At 44.2% G+C, this 23,210-nt stretch overlaps 1 protein-coding gene across 1 annotated transcript in view; it reads left to right on the plus strand.

The window, feature by feature from the left end:
* Window positions 1-19,243: 19,243 nt before the first annotated feature.
* The window catches only part of LOC143975859 (protein shortage in chiasmata 1 ortholog-like), a 156,748-nt gene continuing 152,781 nt past the window's right edge, over window positions 19,244-23,210 (plus strand). The window contains exons 1-2 of the mRNA XM_077478416.1: window positions 19,244-19,321; window positions 20,671-20,745. Of these exons, the coding sequence (XP_077334542.1) occupies window positions 19,244-19,321; window positions 20,671-20,745 (153 nt within the window). The remainder of the gene's footprint in view (window positions 19,322-20,670; window positions 20,746-23,210) is intronic.

Consider the following 23,210-nt stretch of genomic DNA (forward strand, 5'->3'; position numbering starts at 1 on the left):
TTTCCTGACTTGTTAGTGTCTCAAGAAATGAGGTACACCTGATGTACTGAAGGCCTGATCAGATGTGATCAATTTTCAGTGATTGGCACCATAGTTTGTAGACTCTATAACTTTCACAAAGACCAAATAATATACACTAATGTGGGTTATTTTTACCAAAGATATGTAGCAGTATACATTTTGGCCAAAATGTATGAAGAAAAATGACTAATTAGCAAAAATTTATGACAGAAACAAAGAAAAAGGCATTTTTTTCACAAAATTTACGTTTTATTTATAGCACAAAAAATAAAAAAACTCACTAGTGATTAAATACCACTAAAAGAAAGCTCTATTTGTGTGGAAAAAAGGACGCAAGTTTCATATGGGTACAGTGTAGGATGACTGAGTAATGCCGCGTACACACGGTCGAAATGTTTGACGTACTTAGTCCGTTGAAACACATTTCAGCGGATAATCCGCTCGTGTGTGGGCTTCAGCGGACTTTTTCAGCGTGCAGTCCGGAGTACTAAGATTTTCGGTTTTTCCAAAAATCTGTCCGTCGTACTTTGGTTTCAGCGGACAATACGGTCGTCAGTATGCTAGTCCGACGGACTAAGAATGGCGCATGCCCAGAAAGGATTTACAGGGCGGAAGCGCTCTGTCTTGTAAAACTAGTGTTCGTATTGAAGCTAGCATATTCGTCATGCTGCTAATTTTGTGTTTTTTTAATATAGCACATTCTTTTCTTCTTCATAATGCAAGAAAAGTGAAGTTGCTTTGCTGCTTATATTCACACCGAGTTATACCAAATGTTTTTATTCATCCTCATCCTATGATTAATATTCCAATTTGAGAATAATATATATATATATATATATATATATATATATATATATATATATATATATATATATATATATATATATATATATATATATATATAATTTTATAATTTATCTATTACTATATATTTTTGGAACGACTATTGTTAGTTTAAAATTATTTATTTATTTTGCTTTTTTTTTGGGGGGGGGGGGGTTAAACTAGATGGACTTGTGTTTTTTTTGTCCAAGCAGACTATGTAAGTAGAGATAGATAGATAGATAGATAGATAGATAGATAGATAGATAGATAGATAGATAGATACCCAAACCAGCATTTTAGCTTACACATGATTGAATGTTCAAAATCAGCAGAGCTTCCCCTCATTTCAAATGTTAGCCTCAAATTTACAGCGACTGCACTTCCAAGTGCACTTGCAGTGCTTTAAAAATTGCACTTGAAGTTAGCATATTTATATTTAGGCCCCTTTCACACATGCGGATGGTATGTCCGTATTTCATCCATCCGTTTGCGGATGAAATACGGACATCCATTCATCCCTATGGGATAGCGGGTGTCTGCGGATGAGCATCCGCAGACACCCGCTATTGTCCGCCTCCGCAAATGTCCGATTCTGCAGACGGAGGAAAATCCTATTTTTCTGTCCGTCTGCAGAGCGGATCGGATGAACACGGACACACGGTCCGTGCTCGTCCGATCCCCATAGAGGAGAGCGGAGAGCTGACAGGGCGGTCCCCGCACAGTGTGCGGAGACCGCCCTGTCCGCAGCCGGCTCAGCGGGGACAACGGAGCGATCCCCGCTGAGCGAGCGGATCATCACGGGGCGGATCATTACTGATCCGCCCCGTGTGAAAGAGGCCTAACATGAACGTGTGTTTTGTAAATAACCCCCATAGTCTTTTGACATGTACCTGCCTACTCACAAATAAACTCTGTTTTTTTAATCCAAAATAAAAAAAATTACAATATTTTTGGAAAAAATAAATCTTTATTTTTAGTCTGTACAAAACAAAATCAAGAGGGAGGCAACACTGGAGACACTTTTGAAGTTTGTGAAGCCTTTTGTCCCCCAGGCACACATCAAGTCAGTGGCCACCAAAATTCAGATCCTGTGTAAACATGAAAATAGGGAGCACAACATGGTCCTAGAATCCCACAGACCAGGAACAGCAGCAGATGACATATATGTCCCCAGACTGTGGTACTACAACAGCCTGCGTCTTCTGTCAGAGCAGACTGAAGCCAGGCAGTCACTTCCGACTTTTCCGTCTAGCCTTCCCTCCACGCTTCGCTGGAGGCTGTGCCTCTGGTGGTGGACTTGTGGTAGGAGGAGGAGGAGGAGGAGGAGCAGTAGGGTCTGTGTTGTAGAGTCTGGTGGTTGGTGTTAGCTCACCCTTCAGACCCCGCTGAATACTATCGAAGAAAATAGCCTCGCACAAGTTGCGCTGTCCCTTCTCCATTTCAAGCAACTTGCTGGCCAAATAAGTAGCGTAGGCCTCTTCAGGATTGGGGGGTCTACTAAGCAATTGGCTGGCTTGACGTATAAGCGCCAATGACTCCTCCTCTGTCTGTGTCATCCTCCTGGGCCTTTTGCTGGCTAGGCGGAGGGGAGGGACCTGACTTTCGGTCCGACTCCTGCTGGGCCCAGCTAGCTCCTGCGTGTGGCTGGTCCCGGCCTCCTCCTCCTCCATGCCACTGGTCCCGGCCTCCTCCTGGGTGAGCTCATCCTGTGTAAAAAATAAAGAAAGAAATAAATAAAATATGTATATATTTTGAAATCATCAATCACTGACAATTTTACAGTTCTCACTTGCAAATACATTTGTCTTGAAATACAAAAGGCTATCATTTTGACACCATCATTTTTCCATCAGTTCACCAAGATTTTAGCCACATTTGTGGAAACTACTGTATCCTTATATCTAATTTAATTTGTGATGAAATCCTAGATTTGGAAGCAATTCAAACATTGAACTTTACATCATTAATATTTGAGCAATCCTAACTTTATAAACTAAAATATACCTGGCTCCAGCTGGGCGCATCAACTTCGTCCAGGAAGGAAGGGTCTGGATCTTCCTGGGGTGGCTCACCTGAGGTGGAGGGAAGGGTGGAGGGAAGGGTAGACGGAAGAGTGGAAAGTGACTGCCTGGCTTCTGACGGGTGTTAGAAAAGTTTTAAATGTTTATTGTGTGACTATTAGAAAAACAATAGTCCTGAGACTGATTTGTTAAAAAGCTTACTTCTGAGCACATTATTGTATTAACTCATTGTATTGTTTTGTCCTAATTAACTCCATAGTAAGTAGGATGATTAGATTTAACTAAATATGATAGCCTAAGAATGTACGGAACATGGATAGCTAATAAAGGTACTAGTTCGTACCATGACAACGTTATTTATGTTCCCTCAGCCAATAGAAGCATAGAGATGTTATTCTTGTGGGGTATGTGAAGGCGGCACACCTTTTTTTTGTTGAGACTTTTTTCCTGCAGCTTGTCCTGTAAGCATGTCTCCCTGTTGTGGGCCACATCAGAAATAAATTGTTTGCTTCTCAAGAACACCTGGAGTTTTTACTGATCACAAGGGAAGTTCCTAACATTTTTGGTCTTTCGAGCCGGAAGCAACACGCTGGTTTTCAGATCAGACTGCCCCGACAAAACTTCGGTGAGTATTGGACTTTGAAGCTCACCGAACGCTTAAAAGTCCCCCCAATCAATGTTATTTGGTGAAAAAGGGGCGGGGTGCAAAAAGATCTGGATTCCACTGTCTGTTTCCGAACCTTGTGTGATCCAGTCCAGGTGTTTGAGAGGTAAGATAATTTAAATTATTCGTAATTCTTTCTAAGAGTCTTTTCATCTCTTTGCTTCTGGTTTAATGTGTTGTAATTGCCGACATTGGTATTGATCGTATAATATCTAGATGATCCAGTGCTCGTAGACAGAGACACTTGGGGACGTTGTCTAAGGTAAAAAATTACGCCGCCCGCTGTCCGGACAGATAACAAAAAGATTTGAGGTATACCGAATGTCAGAGGTTGAATGCCTGACTATTTAAGCGCTGTTTAGTTAAGTGATCTACAAAGATCGCAAGGCTAACTTTCTTCTGTGTGTGTTTACTTTATCTTTGTTCATGTTTAACCCTTTTGATTCTCTCGATAGTGTGGGGAGTGCTGATGTTTTTTCTCTTGTATTGCTTTGTTCGTTTACATGTTTTTTGTGCTGGTATTTCTCAGAAGATAAGAAGCCTAGGCACTGAACTCTCTCTCTCCCCCTCCCCCTCCCCTCATGTAAGGATTGCTCCTGCTCCTGCAAGAAGTTGTAAAAGTTAACCCTTGATTAGCTATGACAATACAGAAGGGTTATATTGTAAATATTGAAACTTAGCATAAAAGAAAAAGAAGGTAGATTGCACTTTGGAGTAAATAGAATGTGTAGAATTATTATCAGGTGGCTTGATGAATGTGAAAAGAAAAGAAAAAAAAAAAGGCTGAGAATGTTTTCATTGCTATGATGGTCAAGAAGCTGTTTCTCGGAAACAAGAAAATGCAGATTGCCTGACAGAGGTTAATTTGTGCATCTGTGAAAATATTAGGACTTTTGGTGGGAAAGAGTCTGAATAATAGTCTTAAAGTAAATATTTATATTGGATTGGAGTTGATGATGCAATGCTGTTTATATTTGGGTACATTTATAAAGTCAAAAGGCTAAGTTCAAAAAAGGTATGGGTTGGAAATGGCGGAGTATTGGCTTCAGCATGCTAGAATTAGGGTAGAAGGAAGAACAAAGGAAAAATTCCAAGCCCAATTGCCCCTAGTGGACAAAGAGGATGATCTCATCTGCTATACCCAGAGACCACCTCCCTATAATGGTCCTCCCCCTCAGGTGCAAGTAACTGCCCAGAGTAACACCTTCCCTGTGACATCCACCCCTGTCAAAGGAACCGCCTCTGAACAAAACCCCAACTCCACTTCCTTAATTTCTCCAGACAGTAGTTCAGTCCTGGAGATGAACAGATCGATCCTTGAAACATTAACTGACGCCATAACTCATGCACTAGGTGCCCCAGCAGGAGCCAAGAGACTAAGTAAACCTCCTATTAGGTATGGTGTGGAGGACGGTGAGGAACACCCCTGCGCCCCAGCAAATGCACATGGACGGGGGGATCCATTGCCTCCAGAAAGCCCAGACTTAGGAAACAGGTTGACTGCCCTACTGAACAGATGCCAGCTTAGATGGGTACAACGGACTGATTGGCAAAAAATAAATATGACAGTACAAGAAGACAAAGAAAGTGTCAGTGACTACCTAAATAAATTACGAGAGATTTTTAGAGTGTTCTCCGGGCTCCCCGAAGCTGAGGATGTGAATAGTGCATATCAGCAACCGCTAAAGATTGCTTTTTTTAAATGGATTGAAACAGGATCATAAGGATTACATTGTTAAAAACATGGTTACTTACCGAACTGCATCAGTTTTAGATGTTTTACAATATGCTAAGCATTCTGAGAAGTATTTGAAAGCAAAAGCAAAAAAGAATGTGAAAGTAAAGGTTTTTATGCAAAGGTGATGAAGGAGAGGAGGATGCAGAAGAGTACACTGCTGAGGCAGAACAAGAGGGGTCTCATAGAGGGAGAGGCACAGGTGGTTTTAGAGGAAGGATTACTTTACAGAAATAGACAGTGCAACGAGAGTACTTCCACCCTGTGTACAAGCACTGGTAGCATCAGCGGTGTAGTGGTTAGCACTCTCACCTAGCAGTGAAGGGGGTCACTGGTTCGAATCCCAATCATGACGCTGCCTGCCTGGAGTTTGCATGTACTTCCTGTGCCTGCGTGGATTTCCTCCGGGTGCTCTGGTTTCCTCCCGCACTCCGGGGACATGCAGGTGGGTTGATTGGCTTCTGTCCCGGTTTGGCCCTGGTATATGAATGGGGACGTTAGATCCTTGGGGGTGGAGAACGATGTGGGTGTACAGGGGTAGGGGCTAGACACTCACTCAGGCCGAACCGGATGGACTGGTGTCTTTATTCAACTTTACTAACTGAAAAGGTACCACATGCAGTGTTTGTTATCCTGTTACAGCAAAAGATATCACATTTGAGCCCAGCACGACACCTTTCCTGTATGACAATACTCTTGACACAACCTCACTTAACAATACAGAGGTGTACTACATTAAACCCATCCACGCTACTACCACTTCCTACTGACGGGTATAAACATGACTGCACTGTTGCCATCGCTGAAAAGGTACTGCCACGAAGTGATCTGAAAGATGTACCATTATCTAACCCTGACATGATACTTTTTGTTGATGGTTCTAGTAAGAAAAATCCAGATGGCACAAATGCAACAGGATATGCAGTAGTGACACAGGATGAGATTTCGGAAGCGGGGCCACTACCAAAACATTATTCAGCACAAGTTGCAGAACTTGTAGAACTGACAAGAGCATGTATACTGTCAGAAGGAAAATCTGTAACCATATACACTGACAGTCAATATGCCTTTTCAACAGTGCATGTTTTTGCACAACAATGGAAAAACAGGGGGATGGTCACCTCCAGTGGTAAACCAATTTCACATACGGACTTCATTTTAGAACTCCTAGATGCAATACAGTTACCAAAAAAGCTTGCAATCTGTAAATGTCAAGCACACACAAAATATACGGACCCCATCTCAAAGGGAAATAAAAGGGCAGATGAAGCTGCACATAAAATAATGACGAGAAATCATAGTGATAGATCATACAGTCCTTACTGATATGCAGCAAAATGCCCCCCTGGGAAAAACAATATTGGAAAACAAAGGGTTGCACAATAATTGATGACATTTACACATCACCTGAAGGGAAACCGGTATTACCAAAATCTTTATTTAGGTATGCAGCAGTATTGACACATGGAGTAACACATGTGTCAAACAGGGGGGTGACTGAGATGTTAAATAAAGTATGTACAGCCTATGGATTCACAAATTACTCAAAAACTTTTTGCTCTCAATGTCTTATATGTGCAAGACACAATGCTCAGGGAGGTATAATACCTCAGAAAGGGAAGTTCCCTACACCACAATATCCATTCCAACACATTTGCATGGATTTTATTGAATTAGACAAATGTGAAAGGAAGGAATATTGTTTGGTACCCAGGCACCCTGACCAAATGGGTGGAGATATTCCCGACAGGAAGTGCAGATGCACAGACTGTAGCCAAAGCATTACTAAGAGATATTATTCTTAGATTTGGAATCCCTGAAAGGATTTACAGTGATAATGGACCCCATTTTGTAATTAACAAATATACAACATTTGACAGAAGTGATGAGAATTAAAGGGAAATACCATTGTGCCTATCATCCCCAATCAGCTGGATTGGTAGAAAGACATAATGGCATTCTAAAAAGCAAACTGAGAAAAGCTATGGAAGAAATAGGTAAAAATAATTGGATGTATTGCCTACTAGTAGCTGTGACTAGTATGCATATTACACCCACAAAAGAAGGTTTGAGCCCATTTGAAATAATATATGGCTATAAGGATAGCAGAGAGGTCTACCTGGATTCACCAGTCCCATTGTAAGAAGGTTTTACAGGCAGAGTAGGGCCAGTTGGCTACAAGAGGTCCAGAAAATCCGGCTACAAAGGGAGGTCTCACACAAGGTGGGACTTGTCTCAAACCGGTGAAGTCTCCCTCCCCTTCCAACTCCCCTATCCTATCCGCTGGAACTCTGTAGCTGGTTAGGATGAAAGGGACAGTAATTATCCTTGGGTTACTGGTGACTCTAGGAGAGGCATCCATAAGAGGGGGTAGGCGCTATGGAAGAGTAGAGGAACCTTTGAATTAGGAAAGAACAGGAAAAGCATTAAATCTAAAACTTTATAGAGGGAATAACTAGCACTATACTGGTAGACTTCTGTCAGATTGCAGATTGTGGGGATACAACTGGGGCTAGAGGACTTCTATGGGCAGATAAATATATCTGCTGGCTCTGGAATAAGGCAGGATGTCAAGCATGGGATCAGGCCCTGTGGACTACAGTGCATCAAGATTGGGGGTATAATCAACCAGGGGCTAAAAAGAGTGGTATAAAGGAGAGACTCATAATCACAAAAGCGGCCAACTCCCCCTGCACAAATAGTAAGAACTGTAACCAACTATTAATAACATTAAAGGAGCCGAGGAAGGAAGATCAGCGGTTGTATTCCATGGGAGCATGGGTGTCAGGAACTGATCCCTCAGGAACATTTTTCCTTGAGGTATTACCACCTAATAAAATTAAACAACAGGAAAAAGTAGACTCAGAAGGGAAAGAAGAAGGCCATACTAAAATAGAAGTTCTGAGTATAACTATAAGATTCACTAACGTAACAATAGAAGATGCCATAGCTTTGGAGACGGGCTACCAAGAAAAAAATGAGTGGTTAGAATGGTTGAGGTACACGGTTAGAATTCTGAAAAAGGAAAACTGTTTAGTTTGTGCCGGAGCCAGACCACATTTAGCAACAGTTCCTTTTCCTCTAGATCACAATACAGATCCAGAAGGTTTAAAATGTATGTTGCAATTGTATAATAAGAGCTATAAACCTGAAACAAATTCTACTTGTCACACATTGAGTTTGTTGTTTCCCCCAGTACAGAGACCTCAGATACCTCCAGCGGTTACCGCTTATCCGGGCAACTTTACTTGTTTTGCACTCCCAGGGACCCGTAGCGCGGTGGATCTTGGGTCACTACCTGATGACTACTGTGTGGAGAGGATTAACATGGACAATGGTGACTGGGTTGAACATGACATTCAGAGAGCTGATGTCTGGTGGATGTGTGGGGATAAGAAACTGCGAGCTGGACTACCAGCCAATGCCCAAGGTCCAGCTGGCTATGCCCCTGAGAATCCTGTCAGAATCCCCGTGGACTAAGAGTCACCGACAGTATCGTAGGGACACCTCTCCCTTGGGGTCATTTGACTCTCAGATCTACATAGATGAGATTGGGGTTCCTCGCGGGGTGCCGGACGAGTTTAAAGCCAGGAATTAGGTGACAGCTGGGTTTGAGTCTCTTCTCTGGTGGGTGACTATAGATAAAAATGTTGACTGGATTAATTATATATATATATTATAACCAACAACGATTTGTAAACTATACTAGGGATGCTGTGAAGGGCCTAGCAGAACAGTTGGCCCCCACATCTCTAATGGCCTGGCAGAACCGAATGGCTTTAGATATGGTCTTAGCTGAAAGAGGAGGGGTATGCAAAATATTTGGTAGCATGTGTTGTACTTTTATCCCCAACAATACAGCTCCTGGAGGGAAAGGGACCAGAGCCTTGGAAGGACTGACTGCGCTATCGAATGAATTGGCGGAAAACTCAGGTATTAATGATCCATTCACAACTTGGCTTGAAGGATGGTTCGGTAAATGGACTGGATTTATCACATCATGTTTGATCTCAATCGCTGTGGCTTTGGCTGTTTTGGTCACTTGCGGATGCTGCTGCATTCCCTGTATTCGAGGACTTTCACAAAAACTCATTGAAACTGCAGTCTCAAGAACAATGTATCAAACCCTCTCTACCTCTGAGGATACCTATGTGGACATTGAAGCTCAACTTAATGACATACAGTCCGAAAGTGTATAACACAGGGACTTTCATCGAAATGTGTTGAGATAAAATAGTCACACAAAGAGGAGGGAATGTTAGAAAAGTTTTAAATGTTTATTGTGTGACTATTAGAAAAACAATAGTCCTGAGACTGAGTTGTTACAAAGCTTACTTCTGAGCACATTATTGTATTAACTCATTGTATTGTTTTGTCCTAATTAACTCCATAGTAAGTAGGATGATTAGATTTAACTAAATATGATAGCCTAAGAATGTACGGAACATGGATAGCTAATAAAGGTACTAGTTCGTACCATGACAACGTTATTTATGTTCCCTCAGCCAATAGAAGCATAGAGATGTTATTCTTGTGGGGTATGTGAAGGCGGGACACCTTTTTTTTGTTGAGACTTTTTTCCTGCAGCTTGTCCTGTAAGCATGTCTCCCTGTTGTGGGCCACATCAGAAATAAATTGTTTGCTTCTCAAGAACACCTGGAGTTTTTACTGATCACAAGGGAAGTTCCTAACAACGGGTCATCCAGAAAACGCAGCCTGTCGTAATACCACAGCCTAGGTACATATATCTCATCTGCTGCTGCTCCTGATGTTTGGGACTCTAGGATCTTGTTGCGCTCCCGCCTATACATGTTACGCAGGACCTGAATTTTGGAGCTCACAAACTTAAGGTCTGCCTGGGGGAGTCGGGTTTTCACAAACTTCAAAAGTGTCCCCAGTGTTTTCCTCTGGCCAGGACGGCTTGAATATAGTGGGTGCTTGGCATCCCACAGGTTCCTTTGCATCTCAAACATCTCTATGAATTTTGCCAGGAATGCCTCCTCCTTAAAGGGGTCCGGACTGTACTTTTGCATTTTTAGTTCTGAAAAAAAAATAAAAAAAAAATTACATAAATACTAATGTCAGACCAAACGCACAGTATTTATATTGTGACAATGTAGGCGAGACACACACTACACCCACACTACACCCACCCACACTACCCCCACATACACCCACCCCCCCATACACCCACCCCCACACACACACTACCCCCTCACACACCCACCCCCCCATACACCCACCCCCACACACACACTACCCCCCCACACACACACTACCACACACACTACCCCCCCCCCCACACACCCACCCCCACACACACCCACACAAAACACCAACCCCACTCAATCACCAACCCACATTAAAATCAACTAACCATCCACAAGGTAAAATCCCACTATATACATTCCTAACGCAGGCCTAAAACCCTAAAAAGAAAAAGATCACCATCTTACCGTCGCGTGTATCACTCGCTGCTTCCGTTTGGACAAACGTACGGCCTCGCGGTAACGCTTTATATACAGCGCATGCGTCAAGCTCCGCCTGCGTCGCCCACGTTGCCCGCCCCTGACGTTCCTTGTGACCGTATTTCCCCACCCCTTTTACCCTCGTTCCGCTGTGGGAGAGTAGCTAGATAAAGATGGCGGACGTATTTTCTGAGAGCAGCGCGGAGGAAAGCCCTGAACCCAATACTTCCAGAGCTAGGAAGAGGTTTAAGGCCACAAACATGTCTTTCGAAGAGATGGTGGAGATGGTGGACATCTTAAGAAAAGAAGATTATGATGGGAAAAATGGCCCCTATCCCAAACCCAATATCCGGAAGGACAGAATAATGAGTACAGTAGTGAGCACTTTGGAGAACACATTTGGTGTCCGAAGAGCTAAAGATCAACTCCGCAAACGCTGGTCGGATATAAAATCCAGGGAGCCAGATCAATACAGGAGAATAAAAAAGGCGCTCAAAAAAAGTGAGTACTTTTCGCTTATCTTGACGTTCGTACCTGCCCGTGGTAAATCTGGCGTATTAAACTGTCGTCTGCTTGATCGTTCGTATGACTGTACGTAAATGGCGCATATCAGTATATGGTATTGGTTTAGGTTTTTTAGTTCTTATTTCTTTTATTGTTGTTAATGATACCTTGAATTGTGACATTCAATTTAGGATCTCCTTGTGTACATATCTTTATAGCTACAACTGTTTCATCACTTTATTCAGTGTAATGTATTGTAATTAAGATATATAAGTTCCACATCTCAACTGGGGATAATTTCGTGTAGTTTGGGACATCATAGAACATTATTTGAGATCATCACACACAGGGACTCACGGGGATGATTCTGGTGTGTCCATCTATGAAACTTGGCTAAATGATGTAAAGTATCACAGTTTGTTTAAAGGCTAGGTTCACACTGCTGCTATGTATGAGATCGGATGTGGTTCGCACGCACTGTAGTGCAAATCACATGTGATCTCTGTGCGATGTGATTTCAGCCATACAGGTAGTATGGCAGAATTTGCATGGCATCCGGCACAAACTTGTACAGGACCCTTTTTTTAAGCCACAGCAGAATCGGATCGCATGGGTGTTCACACCATGCGATCCGATTCCTGTCTGAGTTTGCAGATCGCACTGCAATATGCGAACTGATCTGGGGGTGTCATTAAAGGTTTCGCTGACACTCCCAGCAGTTTGCATAGGGTCGTGTGAACTGCCTCCGGGAGGCATGCGATGTGGGAACCCACAGTAGATTTGCAGCTTTCACGCATCACAGCAGTGTGAACCCAGCCTAAAAGGGAATTTAAATGATGTATTCAACTAGGATTTTGTAACAACTAGCTAATAATTGTACACCACTTCGAACCAATGTTTAATATTCAGATTTCTTGATTCAAATATCACTGGGCTTAAAAGTCTACCTTTTTTGGTTTGTTTCATTCTCATAGGGGAACAAAGACTCAGACATGAGTTGGAGCAGCCCAGGACCCCTCGACCTCACCAGCCTGATTGGGCAGTTAGCCCAAGCCCAGTGCCAGAGGACCCCAGCCCAGTGCCAGAGGACCCCAGCCCAGTGCCAGAGGACCCCAGCCCAATGCCAGAGGTGGAGGTAGAAGAAGAGGTGGTGGAGGTACTCACCCCACAAAGTGAGTGTCTGACAACGCAGCTTAAGGTAAACCATTAATGCCTGCATATGTTAACACTATTTTTTTTTTTATAAACCTTTTTTAGGTGATGATCTGGTTGTAGAAGGACAAGCCGCAGAGCCATTCACAACTGACAGATCATGGTCTGGAATGGCGAGATCGATTGCATGCGGAACCAGATCCGCAACATGCACAGGCAGTTGGACACCATTCAGCAGCAAATGAAGAACATGATCGATGTTTTGGGGAGAATCTAAGCCCCTTTTCCCTAAAATGCAAGATCATGTTCTTCATTTGCTTGCAAAAATAATTTTATGTTTTTTGAAATTTTAATTATGTTTTTTAGAGTCCAAATTTAGAAGATGCACACAGTGTGTCAACATGTGCTATGTGCCATCAGAGGATCTTAATGTACGTATTTTGTGTTTGCAACCCCTTCCTCATTCTAGTATGTGAGAGGAAGGGATTGCACCCACAAAACGCATCCATTGATCACTCATAATGGGAGATAGCACATGTTGACATTACCAATTTTTGGTGCACATCTTCTAAATTTGGCTTTTACCCTTGTTTTATGTAAATAGTTCAACTTTTAACATCCAACAAATATGTATGTGTGTATATATCTAGATTTTTTATTCTTAAAAAAAAAAAAAAATAATTATATTTATATATATATATATATATATATATATATATATATATATATATATATATATATATATATATATATATATATATATATATATATATATATATATATATATATATATTGTTTACTACAAAAAATCTATATTGTTTACCAAAAAATTAGCAAAATAAGATATTGTTTACTACAAAAAATCTATATTGTTTACCAAAAAAACAAAACAAAAAAAAAAAGCACTTGTTTCAATGTGCACTATTACAACTTTTCTAAAAAGATATGTGTGTGTGTGTGTGTCTCCTCCTTTCAATACTCAATACCTTTTTGGGAAGTAATTTTGTGTTTTCTGTGACAAAGGACCTTATTTCCTATTGGGAAAAAAAAAAAAAAACACTTTGCAATACAAATGCACTATGACAGGAATATGCAATTAGTGGAAATCCAGCTGTTAAATAACTAAAAGTCCCATGAAGCATAGCAAGACTGACAGCTACAAGCATGAGACCCAGAGGCATGATGGACTTGTAGTTTTGCACCAGCTGCAGGTCTGCCAATTGCATATCCCTGAATTAGGAGAATGTAGGAGACAACCACCTTGAAAAGCAAACAAGAACCAAACTTAAAAATTTGATCAGACAATAGATATTTGAAGAAAAGGAAATCTTTATTGCTCAGCTGGCATTGGAATAGCCCCCCTACCATTAAAATAGGTGACATACTGGTCACGCACCTCACGTGCTTTTTGGGGGGCTAAGCCAGGATGGGCATGATCCAGCCCTGTGAGTTCTGGCCTTAGTCCGGCCTCAGGCCCAATTGGCTGCAGGTAATGGGTTCCAGAATGTTTTCTTAAAAAGTTGTGTAAAATGCAGCAGCAGAGAATGACATAGTTCAGTTTGTACTCTGCCAAGTTTATTGCTGTCAAAAACAGACGGAACCGGCTGGCCATAATACTAAAGGCATTCTCCACAACCCTTCTTGCTCTGGCCAGCCGGTAATTAAAAACCCTCCTCTCCGGGGTGAGGGTCCTTTGGGGGAAGGGCTTCATCAAATGGTCACTCAGACCGAACGCTTCATCAGCGATAAAAACAAAAGGTAGACCCTCCACATTATCAGCATCTGGTGGCAAGTCCAGGCCACCAGTGATGAGACGATGGCAGAACTCAGTCTGCCTAAACACTCCTCCGTCAGACATCCGGCCGTTCTTCCCCACATCCACATAGAGAAAGTCATATTGTGCTGACACCACCCCCATTAACACCACACTATGGAACCCCTTATAATTCCAGTAGTAGGACCCCGAATGGGGTGGGGGCACAATCCGCACATGTTTCCCGTCAATCGCCCCTCCACAGTTGGGAAAGTCCCAACGGGCAGCGAACTGGGAAGCCACAGTCTGCCATTCCTGTGGCGTGGAAGGAAACTGGGGAGTCAAACACAGGTAAAAAAAAAAAAATTTGTCATTAAATAAAAACAATTCATAACAAATAAAAAACTCAAAAACATTTTGGAACAGCAGTTAAACATAAATATTGAAAATGTTTTGCAGCAAAAAAAAAAAAAATAGACGGCCCAATTCCCAGATTACTCAGCCCTCTGATGGACCAGGGGACATAAGTTATGTGGGTGAGTGGGGTGGGGGCCTAATTAAAGCGGGAGTCCACCGGGACTCCGCGTTTTTTTTTTTTTAAAAGCCAGCAGCTACAAATACTGCAGCTGCTGACTTTTAAAATAGTGACACTTACCTGTCCAGCGCGCCCGCGATGTTGGCACCCGAAGCCGATCTCTAGGTCGTCTGTCGGGTCCTGCCGCCGCCATCTTGGGTATGGGAATCAGGAAATGGAGCCTTTCGGCTTCATTTCCCGGTTCCCTACTGCGCATGCGCGAATCGCGCTGCGCAATAAGGACACTCCCCGCTGCCTCTGGGATCTGTGTGTTTCCCAGCAGGCAGCGGGGCACTTGTGGGAAGGGGCGGGCACTTGCGGAAAGGGGCGTAAGTTACGCCCCTTTCCGCAGAGAGCTATCCCGGAAGTGGGTGCAGTTACCTGGATTATCCAGGTAACTGCACCCCCCTCCCCCCTGAAAGGTGCCGATTGTGGCACCGGAGGGGGGGAGGGTTCCGATGAGCGGAAGGTCCACTTTAGGGTGGACCTCCGCTTTAATGAGTATACAATCCCTGAAAACAATTTGAGTGGGGTGGGGGCCTAATTAATGAGTATACAATCCCTGAAACCAATTTGAGTGGGGTGGGGGCCTAATTAATGACTATACAATCCCTGAAACCAATTTGAGTGGGGTGGGGGCCTAATTAATGAGTATACAATCCCTGAAACCAATTTGAGTGGGGTGGGGGCCTAATTAATGAGTATACAATCCCTAAAACCAATTTGAGTGGGGTGGGGGCCTAATTAATGAGTATACAATCCCTGAAACCAATTTGAGTGGGGTGGGGGCCTAATTAATGAGTATACAATCCCTGAAACCAATTTGAGTGGGGTGGGGGCCTAATTAATGAGTATACAATCCCTGAAACCAATTTGAGTGGGGTGGGGGCCTAATTAATGAGTATACAATCCCTGAAACCAATTCCAAAAGGGTGGGGGGGCAGTAAAACAGTACAATGGAGCTGATAATATGAATTAGAGAAAAACAGTCTCGGCTGTGGGTGTATAGGGGCCTAGGATTGCATGCCGGGGACGTTATTGAAAGCAAATATGCACGTGGGACACAAAAAGGTAAAAGCTATAAAAAAAATGACACAAAAAAAAAAAAAATACATCAAAAAAACAATTGCATGTATTCATATAAAGGGGACATTCACAGCATATTCCTGTCATGGATATTAAAAGTCATGATGAAATTAATACAAACATACAATGCATATAATGCAATATTAAAAGAACAAACTTACCTTCATATATTCCTTCTGCAGGACCCGAATAATGGCAGAACAGGTCTCTGGAATAATGATCCCCAGAGCCTGGGGGGAGATGCCTGTAGAGAACTTGAGGTCCTGAAGGCTTCTCCCTGTCGCCAAGTAGCGCAACGTGGCGACGAGCCTCTGCTCCGGAGTGATGGCTTGCCGCATGCAGGTATCCTGCCTGCTGATATAAGGGGTCAGCAAAGCCAGCAGACGGTGAAAAACGGGGTCCGTCATCCTGAGATAATTCCTGAAATCATCAGGATTATTCTCACGGATCTCACGGAGTAAAGGCATATGCGAGAATTGGTCGCGCTGGCGCAACCAATTCTTTGTCCATGAACTCCTCCTCGCCCTGTTCACAGACTGGGCTCGGGTCAAAGTATTAACCCCAACATCAAGCCCCCATATAGCACGAACTCGCGAACGAGTACGTCCACTCTCCATGGCTTTGAAACGGTCGGCTGGACAAACAAGCTTAACTGAACGCACTGAAGAACAGCCAGACCTATGAAGAACGATCTGAAACCCAGAAACGAGCGGACCAGAAGCGCCTAACAACAGGTACCAACTGATCCACGCGTACCGAAAGACAGATACAAACCTCACAGGCAGACTGCGCCGCAGAAAACGGACAAATTAAGCTGAAGTCTGAAAAGCGCGAATCGTCTCTAACCAAACTTCTACTAACGCAAAGTCAGCAGAAGGAGCCCAAAGAGTGCTTTGCTGTGTCTTGGACTTCCTATTTCTAGTCCCGTCGTACGTGCTGTACGTCATCGCGCAAGCTTTCGTCGGACTGTTTGGGTATCCGTGTGTGGTCAAGTCCATTCAGTGGAAAGTACGCCGGATTGTCCGTCGGATTGTATGACGGACTAAGTACGTCAAACAGTTCGACCGTGTGTACGCGGCATAATTGTCACTCAAACTGTGAGAGCGCTGAAAGCTGAAAATTGGTCTGGTCAGGAAGGGGTGTAACTGCTCTGTATTGAGGTGGTTAATGTTGCTCTTCCCCTTTTCTTTCCCCTTTGCAGTTCCCATTAGTGGAATTTGATACTATTTCACATTTGGGTAGAGGAACATGTCAATTCTCTGCAATATAATACGTTTTTGGTTTTGGGTTTAATACCGCTTTAGGGTTTAAAACAGCAATGTGGCATTTCTCTGCCACATTGAAGTTAAATTACGTCCAATTTCAGCAGTAGACGCTGTTAGGTGTTCTCTGCAGGACTTCTCCCTACAGCCTAAGCCGCGTACACACGTAGCCGTCTGTCCGACGTACTTAGTCTGGCGGACGTCCACCAGACTGTCCATCGGAATTTCCGAACGGGCTACTTGCCCACATACGGCACTTTTTCAGCGGACTAATACGGCGTACTAAGTCCGCCGTACTAAGTCCGCCGTACTTTCGAAATGAACGGACTCGCCCACACACGCGGAGGAAAGTCCGCTCATTTCGAGCGGGTCTCCAGGTAGGCGGGGCCCGCGAAGGAGACATCGCTGGCCCCGCCGCCTGGTATGGACTTAAAGGGGAACCCCCAACGCCGAAAAAAATCAGCGTGGGGTCCCCCCCCAAGTCCACAACAGACCCTTGTCCGAGCACGCTACCCGGCCGGCCAGGAAAGGGGGGGCGAGCGAGCGCCCCCCCTCCTGAGCCGTACCAGGCCGCGTGCCCTCAACATGGGGGTTGCCTTGGGGAAGGGGGCCGCGCGGCCCCCCGCCACCGCGCCTTCTTATAGCTCTTTTACAGGCGGTGGCCCGGTCTTCTGTCGCCGCCGCCTTCCATTCTATGTAGTCCATATCCTGAGCTAGCATAGTAAACAGTATGCTCCCCACCCCACCGTATGACCACACTACTTAGAAGGAGCACTTGTTTCCAGGAGCAGGCAGGTGCCAAGATGAACGCTGTAATTTCTCATGCAAGGGAATGACAGGAGGAGGAGAACGAGGTTTGCAGGGGGAGAGGCAAGGGGATTAAATACAGATGAGGGGCAGGGAAGAAGGAGGAGAATGGGCTTGCCAGTGGGGGGTGGGGAATGACTTCAGGGGACTAAAGCCGGCCATAGACAGTTTTAATCTCGGACGGTTCAGCAGGGACCAGTCGAGATTCAAACAATGTATGGACAGGCTGAATGTACCCAGCTTGATCGATCAATCAACTTGGGTACAACCAGCCTGTCAGATTTTATATAAAATTATTTCTAGCTACTATTCTAGCTGCTATCAGTAATAACTGTGTTCTCCCAGTGAGGATGGACACAATAACTGCACTGTTGATGAGGAGATTAAGCAGTTTTCATCGATGAGGAGATTGCATGGGTTGCAGGAAAGAAAATCGATCCATGGGTGGCTTAAGAGATTTTATACAGGTGCAAGAAGAGGAGAGGAAGGGAGAAAGGAATGCGTGTGAGAGGGAATAGCTGAGAAGACCCCCCCCCCCCCCCCACAGGAACACGAATGTGAATCAATGAATGGGCAGGGGTGTTTTTTTTAAGCATGTGATTAGAGCCAGAGGCTTCAAAAAAGGGTAGACTCTGGGCACAGAGAGTGCACCCTGATCCCACCCAATTGTGTGACAATAGCAAATGAATTTTCACTATTTTTACACTACAGTGCCTCCCCGCCAATCAGGAGTCAGGTCAGTGAGACCTGTTTCCCGATTGGCCAAAGCGCCAGGTGATTCTATTGGATGCCCAGCGCTTTGGCGGAAGAGAAGACACAGAGCTGAGGAAGCATGAGGGGCAGACACGCCACCCCTGCTCAGGCATGTACTGGCCATCGGGACTACCGGGAGTTTCCCGGTGGGCCGATGGCTCAGTGGGCCGGTTTCAATGTCAGCCTGTCAAATTAATGGCTGCGCGAATCGCGCAGCTATTAATTTGAGCACCGCTGTATTGCCCACGGCTAGGTATTGAGCTTCTGAATCTAGCGCGGCGTACTTCGGCTCTTTCCGCCCCCGTTTGGCTCTTTCCGGACATGGCACACATCTTCGGCCACCTCCGGCCCATGCTCGTCCTTTTCCACCCCCGCTCGGCCACCTCCGGTCCACGCTCGTCCTTTTCCGCCCTGTTCGGCTCTTTACAGATACAGCATACATCTCCGGCCCGCGCTCGTCCTTTTCCGCCCCCGCTCGGCTCTTTCCGGACACGGCTTCCCCCGCCCCCCCCTCCTCTCTGACAGCTCTTCGGCTTCATCCAGCAAAACTCGGCTATCTCCGGCGGCCGCCGCGGTAACGGTCGCTGTGAATTGAAATGAGCCAGGGCCACCCGTGCGATGTCCGGAGAGCAGCAAACAGGCAGAGAGGCGGACGAGGGAGGCCGGAGGATGACGGTGCTGCAGGAACCTGTCCAGGTAAAAGTGTCAAAAAATATTGAAATGTGCCAAAAATAAGTGCATAAAAATATTTTCAGCATGCTTATAATTAACACCATTATATCCAAACTATGTCCATGGTATGAAAGTGCAAAAGAATGTGCAAATTGGTCTCTTCGAATGTGCAGAGCAAAAAAAAACTGAGCAAAAAATGCAATAAGAGGAAAGTGTCCCAGTGCAATAAAAAACTCTGGGTAGTGTGATAACACTTGTGCAAGGTGGAAGAAAGTGGGATCACACTGTTTTCTTGCACTGGGACACTTTACTCTTAGGCTACCTTCACACTGGGGTGGTGCGCCGTCGCTATTCGGGTGCTTTTTAACCCCCGCTAGCGACCAAAAAAGGGTTACAACCACCCGCAAAGTGGCGCTGCAGTGGCACTTTGCCGGCGTTTCCCTTTGATTATTGTCACATGACAAACTTACCTTTGAAGCAAAGCCCTCCAGCAGCATGCTGTCACTTTGCATGCTTTTGCTGTGTGGATAGCTGGGCCATGATGACGTCACTCTCATGCAAGTGCACAGCATATTGTTTTTGTGCGTGTTTGCAAAATTAGAGTGGGCCGGTCTGGATGAAGTCCAGGGCCAAATTTTTGTCCCAGTCCAGCCATGCCCCTGTTGCCCACACTGGAGGAGAGGATGGGCAGTGCTGTCAGTCCTATATACCCTATGTGTGATGCTGACCTATATACCCTGATCTGTGAGGCTGTGCTGTATACTCTGTCCTGTGATGCTGAGCTGTATACTCTGTCCTGTGATTATGGTGCTGTATACTTTGTCCTGTGATGCTGAACTGTATAATCCTGACACTATGGGTGAAAGCAAGTGGAATATAGGGGACAGAGTGGATTCTATAAGGGATGGGACTAAAAGTGGGAGGGGTCAAAACGGAATGGCGGGGTCTGACACCCCCCCATCCTAAAACGTCACCAGCCGCCACTGGTGGGACCACAGGGAATGAACGTAGCCACCCTTTAACAGGAAGTTGGATCACAGCAGGAATTTGGAAATTTTGAGGAGGCTAAAAGCTCTAGTGGGTACTTTTGAGTGAAGAATACATACTAGTTTTTTGTTTTGTTTTTAAACAGAGTTTAGTTCCACTTCATATCCTTGTTGGCAGCTAGTGAGTGTGAATCTGTTGCTGTTTTGAAACTGATGCTCCTTGCTGGCCTTATTTATTCTGACAATGCTTGAAAAAGCTAAACTGAGTTATTTTCATTATTTATGACTGATTTTACAATACAGTTATAAGACTAAAAATGCACATGAAAAAATAGCTGTTGCAGAAAGATACTATGTTTAGCTAATAAACCTCTTTGTAACTCCTAGGCAACAAAATCTTCAAAAATGAACAAAGCAATTTTCCCAGCGTTTAATTTTCTTTCTCTGGACTACGCTTTTGAGGTATGGTTACTTTGCTAGTTCCTACATTGGAGCTTATGTTTGGAATTGTACCGAAATGTGACTGAGCTCCATAATAAGGCCGGGTTCTCACTTACATACTACGTTCTGGCCACAGCGTGGGTGTATGCACAGTTTAGGTTTGTTTTACGCGTGTTTTAGCCACGGTCCCATTGACTTCTGTTAGGGTTATGCGCTTTTGGTAGGTTTTCTGAAAGTGGTGCGCTTTCAGAAAACTCTGTAAAAATTAGTGACCTTATAGATGTTAATGGGACCGTTTCTAAAAATGCATGTAAACGCACGAAAATCGCATGTAAACCTGTGCTGTGGCCAAAACGCAGCACACCAGTGTGAACCTAGCCTTATGCCATGTACACACGACTGGACTTTCCGGCAGACTAGGTCCAATGGTCTTCCCGACAGACTTCTCAGCACAGTTCCGACAGACTTTCCAAATGAACGGCCTTGGACACACACTATCACATGGATTGAAACATGATGACGTACGACTAGAATAAGGAAGTTCATAGCTAGTAGCCAATAGCTGCCCTAGCGTCGGTTGCCGTCTGTCGGGCTAGCATACAGACGAGCAGATTTTTTGACCAGACTCGAGTCCGTCAGAAAGATTTGAAACATGTTCTAAATCTAAAGTCCATCTGATTTTTCAACAGCAAAGGTCCGATGAAGCCCACACACGATCGAATTGTCCGGCGGATTCGTTCCCTCAGACCTTTGCTGTCGAAAAGTCTGCTCGTGTGTACATAGCATAATGCCGCGTACACACGATCAAGCTTTCTGGCAGACTTGGTTCAGTGGACCGGAATCCGTCGGACAATTAGATCGTGTGTGGACTCCAGCGGACTTTTTTTCCCCAAAAGTCCAAAGGACCTAGAAATAAAACATGTTTCAAATCTATCCGACAGATTCAAGTCCGATGAACTAAAAATCGGGAAACCATGCGTCTGCGTGCTAGTCCAACAGACCAAATGCGACGCAAGGGCAGCTATTGGCTACTGGCTATTGAACTTCCTTGTTTAGTCCCGTTTACCTCATCACGTTCAAAACGAACGGACTTTTGAAAGGACTTAGTCCGGTCGTGTGTGGCCAAGTCCGTTTCATCCAGAAAGTCCGTTGGACCTCCGCCGAACGTCCGTCAAGAAGACCGTCGGAACTAGTCCATCGAAAAGTCCGTTCGTGTGTATGCGGCATAAGACTTCAACGATCAACTTGTTTGGCCATCTTTTTGCTCATACATTGCTATATATCAACTGATGAGGCTGTATAACAGTTTAGTCACTGTTGGGTAAATTCCAGGAAATAATACATTTTCATTAAATTTTCATTATTCTTTATGAACCATATGTATCATGCATTATACTTAATGCAGCATTTTTCAAATACTGTACATCCTGGAATTGCTTTCAGTATGAACCTAATTCACCACTAAAATAAAATAAAAGGGGTCACATATGCAGTATATGGGTAATACATTTTTTTAAATCATAATGTTAAAATAACTTTGTCTTGGCCTACCTGCTTTTCTTACTTTTCAAGTTCCTCATGGTAACCAAAGGAAATGTAACGAACCCTTCTTATTCATACAGTACAGGACACAGGTTCTTATGTAGACCCTTGTTTATATGCAGCCACCTTCAGGTAACTGGGCACAAGGAAAGAGATTTGTAAAGGCAGCCCATATAACCTCTCCCACTCCAAGCAATCCCCAGTTTTATTCTAGTGTCCTTAAAGCTGTTACATATACGCTAGTGATTGGCTTTAATTGATACACATAAATTAAGCAAATCATCCTACATAAGTTGTACTTGTTTATCTGCAGTCTTCTCTTCTCTACATCCATTCGAAGTGCTAAATTGTAAAGCTTGTCTGAGAGTTCAGAAAAAAGGGGGCGGAAAGCTGAGGCTGTCAATCCTGCTGGAGCTCTCTCATCTGTCACCATTTTTCTCTTGGTGTCAGGAAAACTTGTTAGAAGAGATTCATGCTAATAACAGAGGAACAAAACAGCAGACAGAAGTGACCCTTATGCCACGTACACATGACCGGCAGAAAAGATCCAACAGTCTTCCCGACGGACTTTCGACAGAGTTACGACGGACTTCCGAATGAACAGACTTGCCCACACACGAACGGAATAAAGTCTGTTCGAAAGTCCGTTTGTTTTGAACGTGATGACGTAGGACTGGACTAGAAAAGGAAGTTCAAAAGCAAGTAGCCAATAGCTGCCCTTGCGTCGTATTTGGTCCATCTGACCAGCATACAGATGAACGATTTTCCCGATAGGAATTTAGTCGGTCGCACAGATTTGGAACATGTTCTATTTCTAGGTCCATCTGATTTTTTTAAAGAAAAACAATCGGACTATCCCACACACGATCGGACTATCCGACGGAATGATTCTGTCGACCCTGTCTGCTGGAAAGTCCAGTCGTGTGTACGTGGCATTAGTCTTA

The sequence above is a fragment of the Lithobates pipiens genome, unplaced genomic scaffold (genome assembly GCF_037356315.1).
Source record: "Lithobates pipiens isolate NorthernLeopardFrog02 unplaced genomic scaffold, aLitPip1_a1.2 Scaffold_13, whole genome shotgun sequence".
NCBI lineage: Eukaryota > Metazoa > Chordata > Amphibia > Anura > Ranidae > Lithobates > Lithobates pipiens.